The 14,740-nt window shown below is 35.9% G+C and overlaps 1 protein-coding gene across 2 annotated transcripts in view; it reads right to left on the bottom strand.

The window, feature by feature from the left end:
* Positions 1–249: 249 nt before the first annotated feature.
* Positions 250–14,740, bottom strand: part of LOC131038581 (phosphatidylinositol/phosphatidylcholine transfer protein SFH8) — a 39,478-nt gene continuing 24,987 nt past the window's right edge. For both annotated transcript variants that reach the window (XM_057971071.2, XM_057971072.2), the window contains 4 exons: positions 10,198–10,324; positions 1,053–1,456; positions 875–949; positions 250–772 (listed from right to left, as the gene is read on the bottom strand). In XM_057971071.2, the coding sequence (XP_057827054.1) occupies positions 749–772; positions 875–949; positions 1,053–1,456; positions 10,198–10,324 (630 nt within the window). In that variant the 3' untranslated portion in view covers positions 250–748. The remainder of the gene's footprint in view (positions 773–874; positions 950–1,052; positions 1,457–10,197; positions 10,325–14,740) is intronic.

Below are 14,740 nucleotides of genomic sequence, written 5' to 3'. Positions count from 1 at the left end.
AGTTTAAAGTTTCTGAGATCACTGTTTTGCAACTTCTAATCTTTCTAGGATCACCCAAATCCCCTTGGGGATCCCACACATTTGCAATCAACAATCCATGGACCGTGAAAGCCTATGACTAAAACATTTTTTTTTCTCTACCAAAAATTATAGTGTCTTTCTTAAACTAAATTGAATCTCAGAAAAATGCTACCATAAGATGGCTCACACAACTTACATTACATACAAATTAAGTACATCACACAAAGGTAGTCTTTCAAATGGAATTATCTTATTCACACAGTTTGAAACTTGGTTTCCACTTGACCCATCCTAATAAGAACTTAAAAATAAACACCCAATAATCAAATGTCAAATTAACAGAGTCCAGAAGTCTGCATTGACAAGATGCCTTCTGTGAAAGTTTTAGTGAACACACGTTCCACACTGACATTAATACTATGCATCCCCCTTGTCACTTCATCCTCATCAACTCTTGTTGAATCATGTCTCATTTAATTTCACCAAAGAATAAACATATTTAACAGGTAGAATCAAAACAAAAAAATTATAAGTAGGTTCAGATCATGACCTCTTATGAACATTTAAGACAATATAATGACCTTGTAATTCTCATGCTTGAAGAATCTTGAGCACAACAGCCCGATGGTAAAGATCATTCGAATTAAACAAGGTTGCAGATGGAGACAGCTGCTTTATTTAGAAGCACTCCAGGAATGATTCCAAATACTATAGTTTGCAGAATCAGTTAAAACCAACAAAATTTTCTCTTCTGCATTGAAACCAAGGAGTAGTCAATGAAGGGCATATAGATCCTCCCTATCAATTCCACATTCTACAAAGAAACTCATATCACATTGTTACTATGACATACCTGAAAATGGGATTCCTTCAATTGTTCAATGTACTCAATTAGTTCAACTTGCTTACAAAGAGCAGTCTGCAATGCCTGAATGTAGAAAAATATTTCAGAATGGAACCGTGTTACCAACTTAAATGATGCAAAAGAAAAAAAATAGCAGTGAGTACCATAAAACCAGCTTACTGCCTACCTGTTTTGCCATATCCAGCTCGGACTCTAGAACATCAATCCGGTTCACAGCAGCATTCAGTAATTCTACCTTTTCTAGTGGCATCTGAGGTGGTTTTGCACTGAGCTCATTGACCTTATCTTCTAAAGCTTGTAAGCGTTTCACCATAGATGGAAGAATATCATTAACAGTTAACTCACATGCAGGCATAGGGTGTTGTAGGTCCTCCTGAGGCCCAGAGTCATCATTGTATAGCATAGTGTTCGAGTATAGTTCTGACTTCCCACTTGTACTCTTGCTTTCAACAAAACGAGTAACAGAACGGAATAAGACAGCTATGCTCATAATGATGGTCATAAAAAATGCAGTTAATTGCATAATGATCCCCTGGGGAGGTTTCTGCTCATTCGCAGTGAGCAAGGTACCTGAAATGCACAAAACTTTTTCAATTAGTGCATGAAAATCCAACACTGAAAGCCACTATGTGCTAGCTCACAGATAAAATCATAGTTATAACTCCATTTTTAAACTAAGCAAAAAGAAGACTCAAAATTTTGTACAGATTGTAACAAATACAAGGGATTTAAAATGTTTGTTATATTCAAGCAAAATTTGTTCATTAATGAATAAATCACATTCCAGATAGACAAAATATGGGAGGATATGCAAATATTATTTCAAACTTTTTTCAAGAGTGAAAAGTTCAATTGAGGTGGATAATCAGAGGGATTGGACAACCACCCTTATGAAAATCAGAAAAAGACGTAATACTTTAGCTTAACATCATGAGATCGACAAGGTTCAAAAGTTTACAGTATTTGAAAAAATAAAAATTGAAGCTAAATTCTTAAAATTTTGCATATTATTCCCAAAACTGCTGAGCTCTGTTGTCCCACATGCTCCATAGTTTCATGAGCCCAATTGGGACTGGCATCACAGATCTGAAGATGAAAGAGCATACCAAGCTTCAAATCTCCATTAATTAAACCCAAAGCAGAACTTCCTGGCTAAGCTGAACAGCAAGAAGCCTACTAAATTGCAGAGCCAACTTCAGGAATAGTCTCATACAATTAATTTCTGTCCATGCAGAGCATCATTTCTGTGAGAAATTTTATTTATTTCTCTTGATTTATCAACCTCTGATTGAGCTTTTCCTAATAATGAAGCATTTGGAGATAACATTCAAGTACTAGGTCTGTGAATCCTGTCTCTTTTACCTTTTTTGTGAGATCTTTGACACTTTTCACAACAGCCTCATTGGTGTTAGTGGAGATGAAATCACAGAGCGCATACTCCATTTGGGAATGGGAACTACTGCCATCTTGAAGAACAAAAGAAAAACCAGAAGCAGGTCATGGGGGTGGTAAAATGGTAAGACAATGATTCACTAGGAAAATAGAGGAGTGGAGTTATCGTTCTGAACTTCTGCCATCCCAGGAGTGTGAAAAACTACAAGACTGCTGAGGCCAGAATGATGCATATTGTTGCTGGGAGATGTTGGAGAAGAGACTTCTCATACAAGAGAAGCCCTGACCAAAATTTACCATATTGCTAACATTCTTGTAGTTCCAGAGCTGGGAGATTGAGAGAAGATACCCGTGTAATGCACTAGCATGCACGAGGATTATATGGACTTCATTTATGAAGAGCAAAGCATACCTGAGATTTATGCATACTGAGCCAACAATGGAGTTGAGTTATGTTTTGTCTATAAAAGACTAATGAAGGGGTTAAGTCATGGGTTCATTAGAGTTTCATTTTCCAATGAGTTTATAACAAGGGAAGAAGAGAATCACTACTGTGGGAACTCTCACATGTTTAGAAATGGATTTCCAGATGCAACCCATATTGCGTAGAGGTGCCCTCATTTCTCTTTATTAAGTTCTGCTAAGTTAATATTTTTGCAGTTGTTTTCTGCTAACAGTTTTAGAAAGGTAGCAAAATCTTGTCAGTGCCATGAAGACCATACTTGGTCCTTGAACAACGTGAGCTTGGAACAGCCAAATGAATAAATAGAAGTTGAAACTACCAGCTTAGTTTGCAGCCAATCTTGTTCAACTATCATGTTATAAGGCACTTGGATTTCTTCCACCTGATAATTGATTCAAAGAAATTGACTTTCCTTCCACCCAACAAGGATATGCAATTCCGAGCTTGCAGGCAATGGCTCAAGTATGGATAAAAATGGCAAGGGAATAGAAATCTTGTAGAGTACCAACATATTCGGAAGCAACTAGGAGGATGGTTTTGTGCTTGCAACATGGGTATTTCCTCCACCGGATTTTATATTGGAGTAAAATCAACTACACTTTGACTCTCTCACAAATAGAGTTAAGATAGTAAATGTTCTTGTCAAGTGGAGCTAAATGGATAACAGTGTGTAACTTGATAATCATAACCCCCTGGGAATCTTACCCTGTGCAGAGAAAATTTATAATGCTTCTAGAACAGACATGTAAGTTGATGTACTATAAAGGTCATCTACAATTTCACATCCATTTAGGCTTAAAAACATGTTTACATTGACTTAGTAAATGTAAGGATTAACAAATGGAATTATGGTCAGCTGGTCAAGAATTATCTTACTGTTACAAGCTATTTGGGTCCTTTTGATCTGATTCTAGGCTCTGACTTTCCTTCAACTCGATGAGGATATGTAGAACTTATTATTTTTGGTTGACGAATTCAAAGAGGGTACTAATAAATGCTAAGTTGCAGGGTGCAGCCCCTGTCGGCCTGGATACCGGTCCACTTCGAACCCAGTCTCAGTCCGGTTCAGTCCGCCTGCGGGTTCGGCCAAGGTGCGCACAAAACAGCACCAATTCATCGGACGCCCAGGCACCCAATTTATTGTTTTTTTGGTTTGTTTTTTGTTTTTTGCAAAATTTTAATATTTTTTAAAAATCTGCCTCCCTTTGCAACCTAAAAGTGACTTTGAAAACATGGAGTAGGTCAAATGTCTCATTTGTTGTCATTTCTTTTGCAAGCAGCTATTTTTTTCCTGCAGGTTGAGCAAAGTTTTGCTTGTGGCATAGGGAGTTGAAAATCAATTGTTAAAGCTCGATTAAGTGTTACAGCCTCATTCCTACTCATTTGCAAGCTTGCATTGGCTGAAAGCGAAGTTTTAAAAAAAAAAATTCATCCATTTTTGTTTCACAAACATGAAACAAATTATTACTTTAGTTTATATCTAATTTTTTCCATTCTCTTGCTTTTGTTTTGATTGTGTTCATAGAATTTCTTGCCATAGGAACTAGAATGGCAATGAGTTCTACCTCCACAAACTCTCCTTTATTGAAATACGTTGATATTATACAACCGATTCTTGGAGGTGTGGGATTCCTTTGGAAATGCAGGGGATGTGATATACAACATTCTAGTTCATATTTTTAGGTGAAAAGTCATTTGTGTGGAAAACCAAGAAAAGGCATCAAAAAGTTGCCCTAGAAAAGATAGTGTGCCTATACCACAATAGAAAGTTTTAAAATATATTAGGGAGCAAAAGGAAATAAATGAGAGAAGCACCTAATTAAATCAGCCCATTTCAAAAAAAAAAAAATCAAAGAGAATGCAGCCCCCATCTTCTAATGCCAATATTGTGGTAGAAGACCACACATTTTTTATCGCAGTTGAGCCTCAAAGTGAAGAACCCATTGTAAGCAAAAGATCAAAGGGACCTTTGGAAAGTGCATTTCAAAACGAGTCGAGGCATTGCCGACCAAGATGTAGCATGATGTATATATGCAAATGGGTTGGCTTTCGCTGTTGTTTGCTCCCCATATTGGAAAAAGTTGTTGAAAAGTGTTAATGAAGCTCCAAGAGGGAATAAGGGCTCGGGTTATGAGAAGGTACGTGGCACCTTGTTGGAAACAGAGGTCAAGGGGGTTGAAGATGCATTGAATCCCATAAGGGATTCATGGATTGAGACAGGTGTATTCAGTGTTTCAAATGGATGGAAAGATTCAAAAAATCATCCCTTGATCAATGTCATAGCAATGTCCCCTAAAGAGGCAACGTTTTTGAAAGGTGTGGATAGTGAGGGACAAGTAAAAGATGGGCAATTTATTGCTGATATTCTCATCTCTGCCATTGAGACAGTGGGACCTCTTAACATCATTCAAGTCACAAAGGACAATGCAGAAAATTGTAGAGCTGTTGTTTTGTTGGTTGAGGAACAATATCACCATATCTTTTGGACACCTTGTGCAGTCCATTCACTCAATCTTATGCTACAAAAGATTGAAAATAAAATTGAGTGGATCAAAGAGGTGTATGCAGAGCTTAAGGACATCCAAATGTTCATCACCAACCACCACATGTCTCAAGGAATTTTTAGATCATTTTCAAGTTTGGCGCAAATGAAGGTAAGTGAACTAGTAATTTAATTTTACAATTTTGTATTTTTCTGATTTTCATAATTTGATTGTGTAATGTGTATTCTTCTTTAAAGTTTGTCATTAATTTTTAATCTTTTTTTCTTTAATTTTCATTATAGGGCTGCAGAGACCCATTTTGCATCTAACACACTTGTCATAAGACAACATGTGAAAGTTAAAGTGGCACTTTGTAATATGGTGATCAGCCAAAATTGATCTATATGCAAGCAAAGCAGTACTGAGAGGGCAACAAAAATTAAGCAAAGAAAATTAGATGACTCATGGTGGGATCGTGTGAAGTATCTCTTTAGTTTCACCAAGCCCATTATGAGCATGATTCACTATACTTACATGGATAGGCCTTGCATTGGAGAGGTGTATGATGGCAAACTCAATGCTTGAGAAGATGAAATGCATCACAAATGAAAAAGAGCAAGACCCTAAGGAAAATTTCCTTTAAACAACTACATGCAATCATTGAAGAAAGGTGGAACAAGATAACCACTCCATTGCATCTTCTGGCCTATGCATTGACTCCAAAATACTCCATCAATCAATATCTTGATATGCGAGGAAGGTTTGCACCATATAGAGATTTAGATGTTTTTGAAGGGTCTAAGATAGTATTACTTAGACTCTTCCCTAAAGATGATGTGCGAGATTTAATTACAAATGACTTCAAAGAATTTGCGAACGCAAATGGTCTAAGTGTTGACACCCTTCGTCATAGGTATAAGAAGGATGCTCATAGTTGGTGGTACTTCCACGGCCGATACTTCCAAAGCCGGCAACCCCCCGCAATCAAAATTTTATCACATGTTTAACATTTAATGAATATTTATATATTAGTATTTAAATTTTTATTTATAGTTTTCTATTTTTTAAAAAATTGAAAATTCTATTAATAGCATTATAAATGTATAACTTACATTGTTTACTTTGTCTTCACAAGTTGCTAGTTCATCTACGTCAGAGAGAAATTGGTGCACATTTCTTTCATCCACTTAGTAAAGCACAATAGATTGCAATCAAAAAGAGTGGTCAACTTAGTATATGTGCATTCCAACTTGCATCTCCTTTCACACAAGCAACATGACTACAAGCAAGAGGAGTCAAAGATGTGGGATATAGAGCAAGAGCATGTTGACTTGGATGCTTCCACTTCTCAACTTGTCGCATTTGAGGACTCGAAAAGAGAGAGCACTATTAGTACAAGTGCAAGTGAAAGTGGCATTAGTTCATTAGTTCATCTAATGCCGATGATGATGATGATGATGATGATTTAGAGAATCCATTTGATGATTAAAACTTAAAACTAAAGTTCCCATTGTTGAAACAATGATACTTGATGATATTATTATTTATTTTGATATTGAACTTGAAGTATATGATGCTATGATCATGATGCTGTGATTACAAGTTTTTGGTGGTTTTGTTTTTTATATGATTCTATGTGAAATTCTAATCTTAATTCATGCTTCCGGGCTGCATATATATATATATGCCGAACCCAATTCTGAACCCATACCCAAACCAAGTTGCAAAATTGTTGCTGTACAATTGCATTTGAACGATCCTTTCATAATAAAACCAAATATAGAATTAACTCATATGTTTGATATTTCTTGTATTTATAGGATCTGTTGTCCCCTCTTCGCTAGTGATCACTAAGGGGCATAGATTTCCCTGTTAGCCATCTCCACGGACAAATCCAGAGGTTAGGAGATGATTGGCTAACCAAGGGGAATTATACTTAGTCATTTTCTTGGCCTTGGTGAGCTTATATTATGTGCACTTCATAATATTTCATTATAAATTACTTTCTAAAATTAGACATGTTATAAAGTGACTTTATAAAAGGGGATTAATTAAATGTCAATAATGAAATATAAAGTTGTCCCCTTATGCACACCTTTCTAGACAAAAGGTTAAATAAACTTGATTTTTAAAAGGTGGCCCCATCAATGATTAATCAAAGTTCCAAAGTTTTAAAACTCGGACTCGCCACGGACTCGGCAAACCAAAAAATTGGACTCAGACTTGGACTCATGAAAGACTCACGAAAGACTCGACAAAGACTCAGCAAAAAAAAAACCGTAGTTTACAAAAAAACATAAAGAAATTAATGCATTTAGAGAACATAAGAGCCATAATTGAAACATTACACATCATATGATCTACAAACACTCAATATTTGAAATTTCATCGTTCATACTCCTAGTTTCAAACTTTAAAATGTATATAGCAACATAAGTTTATAAATATTTACAAAATTACATATAATGATATGTCCAAATGTGATAAACAACAATGAACAAACTAAAGAGAAGACTACATCTTCCTCTTTCCAACTCTAGTGAAAACCAAAGGAGAGAGTGAACTAGAGGGTCTAGTTCTAGGAGTCTGATGTGGGTTCTCCAACTCGCCAAAATTAGGTTGAGGGTAGCACCACTTACTGGGTTCTGAGGGTGAGAAAGAGGGGTAGAAAGATAGGTCTAGATCTTGGGGGAGAGAGGAGAGAGTAAGATAGAGAGTGGTAAAGAGAGGGGATAGAGGAAGAGTGATAGCGAGATAGATAGGTCTAAAATTCAGAGCAGATAAAGTGAGTGAGATAGAGAGAGTGAGAGAATGCTAATAGGAGCCTACTGATTACTGAAATTTGACTGTCTCAATATTTAAAAGATCTTCTAAAACCTAGAATTTGCATTATAACTCCTAGAGATCTGAAACCACTCTCAAACATCCTACCAATATATACATGAAATATAACTTAAAGTATAAGAAAGGAAAAAGACATATTGAAATGTGACTTATACTAAAATGTTATATTTCATGTATATATTCTGATGAACAATGCCAAATGAGTGAAAAAAGTAAAAAAAAAACACTTAAAATCGTGGTTGGGCGTGTTCAATGAATGGCGCGAGTTGAAGTGAAAGACTTGCGAGTCCGAGTGAAAGACTCGCGCGAGTCCACTCAAAAAACTCGTGAGTCCTTGGGAAGGACTCGCCGGGACTCGGCTCGCAAGTCCTTGGTGAGTCGACTCGGCCCGCCAATGGACTCGCGAGTCTTGGCGAGTCTGTGGCGAGTCCCACGAGTTTTAAAACTATGAATCAAACTCTCTAGCTGGTCGCCTAAGTGAGGAATCATGGTATAATGAATCCCTAACTTGGGCGTGGGGTTTAGAAGGCATAAAGGTATGTAGGGGCAATCATTTTTGCATCATTGATATTCATTTTTCAACGATTCTGATTGGAAGCAGTCTGCAACCAGCTAGGCAGCATTGGTAGATGAGTTTGGGAACGAAAACTCCCAGCTCAGAGGTCATTGGACACAACCCCAATCACCATTCAGCAAGTCGGCACCACATAGAAGCTTCAATTCAGGTCATTTAGGGCCAAAATCAGAAGTTTAGTGACTGAGGCAGCAATTACAGTGCATACACTGCAGATCTGGGCTGTTTAGAGGACTTTTTATCAGCAAAATAAGAAGTGATTTGTGCAGGCTGTACCTCCTACAACAGGCTGTACCCCTCCTTTGTGCCTGGGGAGTTTAAATAAAATAATAAGAGGGTTCTAGGGTTGGAATATGTGGTTAAATTTATTGTCAGCAGCAAATAAGAGCAAACCAGGGGTTCATTCAGAGTAATCAAGGCATACTTGGATTGCATCAGCAATTTAGTGGGGAGAAGTGGTCAATTCTGGAGACCTTGCCTGGCAAAAATCAAGATATTGTACCTGATCTACTATTTCTTCATTCAATTGTTTTTGATCATTATCTAATAGGAGTCATTGTCATCAGCTGGAGGCTCCTATACTCTTCCATGCTTCATTTTTGGCAAATAAAAGCACTCATCCAGACTAGTGTGGGACACCTGGTAGGCCAATTTGGTCCCTAGACACTAAAATTTGTTGATTCTCTGAATTTAATATTAGCTGCAATAAAAATCAGAGTTCTGCAATTTGCTACAGTCAATTGTAGTTTATTCTTTGTATTTAAATTCAATTTGCATCATTCATTCAAACAAGCAAAAAACCTCAAAAAAACTGAAAATCCTCAAAAAGCCAAAAAAATACTTCGCTGGTCAAAGATTTAAAATCAAACCAAAACCATCAGTTCGGCAAGATTCCCAGTCGGCATCTTACTTTATAAGATCTTTCTATATTTCATCAGCTGTTGCAAGGACAATTGATGTATGTAACATGCCACCTAAAGTGAGCATAAGAAAATTGGAAGCCAATCTGTCAAATGAGTTTGTGCACAGGAGTTAACCCTGCCAGTTAAAGCATTGGCAACTCCACTAATTTAAATAATAGTTCTCTTCAAAAAAAGAGAAAAATGTTACAGCTGCTATTATATAGTTTCTTGAATATATAGGACCATTATATGTCATCAAATATTGCAAGAATGATTGATGTAACCAACATGACAAGCAAAACCACAACCCAACATTTTATCACAAGGGAAATAGTTTAGAAATGACATAATTTTCTACCCATATCGAATGTAAATAAGATTTAAAGCCAATCTACCAAATAAGTTTGTGTAAATATAGTTAAAGCATTGAGTACTCCTGTGTTTTAAACAATATAATATTGTACAAGAGATGTCACTCCAATCTTATCCCATTTTCAACTTGAACCAAAGGAAGATGAAGATTACCAATTGTAGCATACCAACAGCAAGAAGACAGTACAGTAGAAATCAACACAAGTAATATCACCTGCCATCCAATATAATTAAACAAATAAACAGTTTCTATTTCCAACATCGAAACTCATAAAAAATACCTTTGGATATTGGCAATTTTTCTCCATGTCCCTTTCGTTTCCAGCCACTATCTACAGCCTTGTCAACCATTGGAATATCATACTCCAAGTAGCCATCAAAGTAATTATTTTGGCCGGCAATCTTGCTCTGTAAAGTCCAACCAAGGAAATAAAAGATCATGAATATACTATATATGCAAAACTATCAATCTCGATAATAGCAAGGATATAAACTGGATTATACAGCACCTAAACTAATGGAAAATCAATCTAAGAATTAAACGTCAAGAGAATAATCTAAAGGGAAAACGATCTAAAAATTAAAGGCAATTTGTTCCAAATTCTAACAAACAATGGTTATAATTGCCATATAGAAATGCTTAAACGATTGCACTTAATAAAAATGTGACATTATTTCACAAGATTTCCAGTGCCAAACATTCATTTAATGGTCAAATCACTAATAGAGGCAACAGTTTACTTAGCCAGCTAAACCTGAACAATAATGACATTTACACCCTTTGCTTAATCATGTGATAATGACATTATTTAATAAGATTTCCATTGCCAAACATTTATTTAATGGTCAAATCACTAATAGAGGCAACAGTTTACTTATCTTAACAAGCTAAACCTAAACAATAATGACATTACACTCTTTGCTTAATCATGCATGTACTTCCACTTGATCTTGTTAAATCTCAAGCAACTATCAAACACGTGATTTGATTAGAAATTTAAGAATGCACTTCATAAATTCAAAGGCAAACTTCAGAAATTATCTTAAATCTAACTACACACATCACACAAGTCTGCTTCTATGAACCTCACCAACAAATCCTATATCTAGAACTGAAGGAAGATGTAGAAAAAAATGGCTTATCAAATGCAGCCCCAAGGGAAACCGGTTGATTCTGCATCTTTGGAGCCCACATTTTGACCCAGCTCATAGCCCAGCTCTCAATTGGATGTCTATATGGGCTCCCTCAAATCTATTGGACCTAAAGATCTCTGTAAATTATTGGTTCGTACTTAGGCACAATCTCCATCTTGGATCTGTCTCTAAGAAAACTCAAAACAACCTTTCAATCCTATGCAAGGCTATAAGTCTTAAAAAACACCTTGAAACCCATTCCTGCCTCCAAAATTTTATCTTCCTCTTCGAACTCTCAGACCCAAGCCTGGGGTTATGAAAACTTTCCAATGATTCCAATTTCATGTTCTTAGAGATAAGGAGGCATAGAGGGTACATAGTGCATCACTCATAGAATAGTACTTAAGAAAATTGTACTTCCTATAGTTTCTATTTTAACTCATGAAATTACAAATAAAATTAGATTATTGCATATTCCACCTCACCTAGTTAGTGGCAATCTCCTAAGTTAAGACTTCCATATTCCACCTCACTTAGACAATTATAGTCTCCCTAGTCCAAAACATCTTCTATGACAGTTGACTCACCTCAACATTTGTCATGATAGGTTACACTTGTAAGGATGTTCTTAGTTTAGTTTTCCCATTTATACCCATGTCTTTGTAAAGCAATTTGAGCAGCTGTAGTGTTCCCATGTAAATTTTTAATTATGGGAAAAGGTTAATTTTGAATCTTTCCTTATTTTAATGAAACAGCTACTATTTAGAAATTGGAAATAAGCTGTGGCAAAAAGGAAGGCTGAAAATAAGCAGCAACTGCATATTACCAAAAATGCCACAAAGCTCCACAAATTTCTTTCCCTCTATTTTAATGTCTCCAAAAAAAATCCAAATTTTAACTGCACAAATTGTAGTTAATAATTATTACAAATTTAAGATGATTGCTTTAAAATAAAGTTAAACAGAAAAATTAAATATTCATGGGGCAACCAGCTCCACAAATAATTCCTAAATACGTTGAGCAGTGGCTGTTAACCAAAACAAGCTAAGCAACCACATGCGGACCTGCCCTTCGTAGTAATTTTGGAAGCAAATGTGATCTGGCATGCATTTCAATGTGCAACCTTATTTCTTTCAATTTGAATTACATCATAGTTTTCTTTCTTTTAATATTGCAATCAAGGTTGTAGCATTTTATTGCAAGGATCCCCTGTTACACACCATGATGTTGATCTTTGTTTGGTACATTGCTTGAATCTGTATCAATTGGTAGCAGATCCTTCTAATAATCTATTGGATTTGAGAAGTTTTTCAATCCATTTAAAATTTGGGTTTACATTTTAGATACTCATTTCCCCACAAAAACAAAAACAAAAAGTACAAGCTTCTTGTGCTGATTCTGACATCACCATTGTGTTCAAAGGCCTCAAGAAACTATAAATTGATTGTCAATTTCGGATAGTTACAAAATGCCTCTCTAATATTTGCAGGCACACAAGTTGAGGCAATTGCAGGCTAAGTCACAGGATATGGCGATTTTCATGGATGAGGTTCGAATTTAATCGAATTTCAAACTTTTATAAAAAAAATCAAATTTAATCGAATTTTCTCTATAAAGCACTGCTATCTGCCTCTAAACACAACTCAGCTGGTCGTGGGTATTCTTTGTATATGCTTTGTATCTATTGGGTCATGGGTGTCTGCAACTGCTGGGTCGCCCTCAGATTTTCTCCAACAAGGGTCACTATTCTGATAATTTATTAGAGGTATACATATATTTAAAAATAAACAAAGTTATAGAAGGCAAATTTTATCCGAATTTTTTTTCGAATATTTTCCTTGTCGAATTTCATCCGAATTTCATGGCTGTCGAATTCGAATTCGAATTCGAACCTTGTGACTTAGATTGCAGGTACAAGCATGACATGCTTTTCAAAAAACATACAACTTTTGTATGTTACAGCATTCACAAGGTTAGAGGACATTTCTGCATTCACTGTCACTGTTAACAAGTCATTGTTGTCATACAATGCTTCAGTCACCCCTATGTACCCTGTATGACACTGCCCTCCCTATACCATGCATTCGCTTTCAACTAGTAGCATCATGACTAACCACATTGCTTGGTGTTGGCTCAACAACAGGCCAACAGTTACCCAATAACCAACCACTAGCAACAAGCTGCCGCCACCAGCAGCAGGCAACTTCTCTCAAATTATGATTTCCTCCCACCCCCACTCTTCCAATAACAAGTCTCCACCAAGCATTGCTACATTGCCAACATGCCACCAAAGCATCAACCACGTACCAGCTCTGCCAGCATGCCACTCCAGCTTAACCCAATAAAGTACTATGCCCAGTTTTTTCCCTCTAGGACAAAATTTAGAAAAACTGTCAAAACTTTGACCCTATTTATCCAATTTACAACATCTTATATTTGTTGGAAAACTTGTCCTAAGCACTAAAACGTGGTATAACCATTTTTTTGCATAATTAGCATAAGGATATATAGATGGTACATAAAATGTCCAATACAGCATAGTACTTATGATTATTGCACTTCCTATAGTTTCTCTCTTCACTCATGTAATTACAAATAAAATTAGAATTAGAATATTGCATATTCCACATCACCTAGTAAGTTTAAATCTCCTAGTTTGAGACTTTCAAATTCAACCTCACTTAGTCAGTTATAGGTCTAAAAGCAATGTAACCAATTTTTTGGTGACACTTGTAATGTAGTTAGTTTAGGCTGACTTAATCAGGGTTGCTAGCTAATTTAGTAATTGAAAAATGCTTAAACTTTCATCCAAATTCAAGTCATGCAAAGTTCATAGTCTAGATTCCAATTCTAGTGTTGCCATATATAAAAATTGGGAGCCTAAACACATGCCTGTTGCTTTTGATTGAGCATATTTATGTTTACAGTTTATTTGAAACAAGAAAGTAGAAATGATCTTGAGAAATAATATATTTTGTATCGAACGATGTTAATTAACAATGCAGCATTGAATAAATCAACGATAAATACCCTAAATCTATAGGAAATCCATTTCAAATGATTATCTATATTAACTCCATCACAATGGAAACTTGTGTTCGGTGAACAACATTGATGTTGCTCATTTATAAAACCCCATCCACTTCTGGTTTTTGGTGGTTGTTGAGCCTATAAGACAAAAGTTAGAAAACTGGCATCCAGCTTTAGGCACAACCAATAGCATGTAATTTTATACTTAAATATTCTGCTAACAATAGAATGAGTACCAAGAGAATGGAATCTCCTACCAAGAAAAAATGAACCCAAATATATGAATCATTGAATTTGGGAATGCACTAACTTCTAGAGCTGAGTTTGTAAAGAGGTTAAATATTGAATATTAAGGAACATTCAAACTCAGTTTCAACAGCATGCAGGTTAACAACCATTACATACTTTCCATCAGTTGAGGAAACAAGTTCCTGGATAAGTTAACACCACAGCTACAACATCAATGAAGTGAATGAACTGATAAATATGTTTATAATGGAAAAGATTTTTTCCTTCAAACCACTGCTGAAAATATGGAAGAAGTATTGGCATGATAGATATCAAATCGCCAATGACCAAATGCTTACACTTTAAGATAAGGACTGCAACAAGATATGGCCAGATTGGTAAAATGACGAAATCAAGACAACAGAAAGTTGA

This window comes from Cryptomeria japonica, chromosome 10 (genome assembly GCF_030272615.1).
Source record: "Cryptomeria japonica chromosome 10, Sugi_1.0, whole genome shotgun sequence".
In the NCBI taxonomy this organism is placed as follows: Eukaryota; Viridiplantae; Streptophyta; class Pinopsida; order Cupressales; family Cupressaceae; genus Cryptomeria; species Cryptomeria japonica.
The sequence above is the reverse complement of the archived record's forward strand: the minus strand, read 5'-3'. Positions and strand labels throughout refer to the sequence as shown.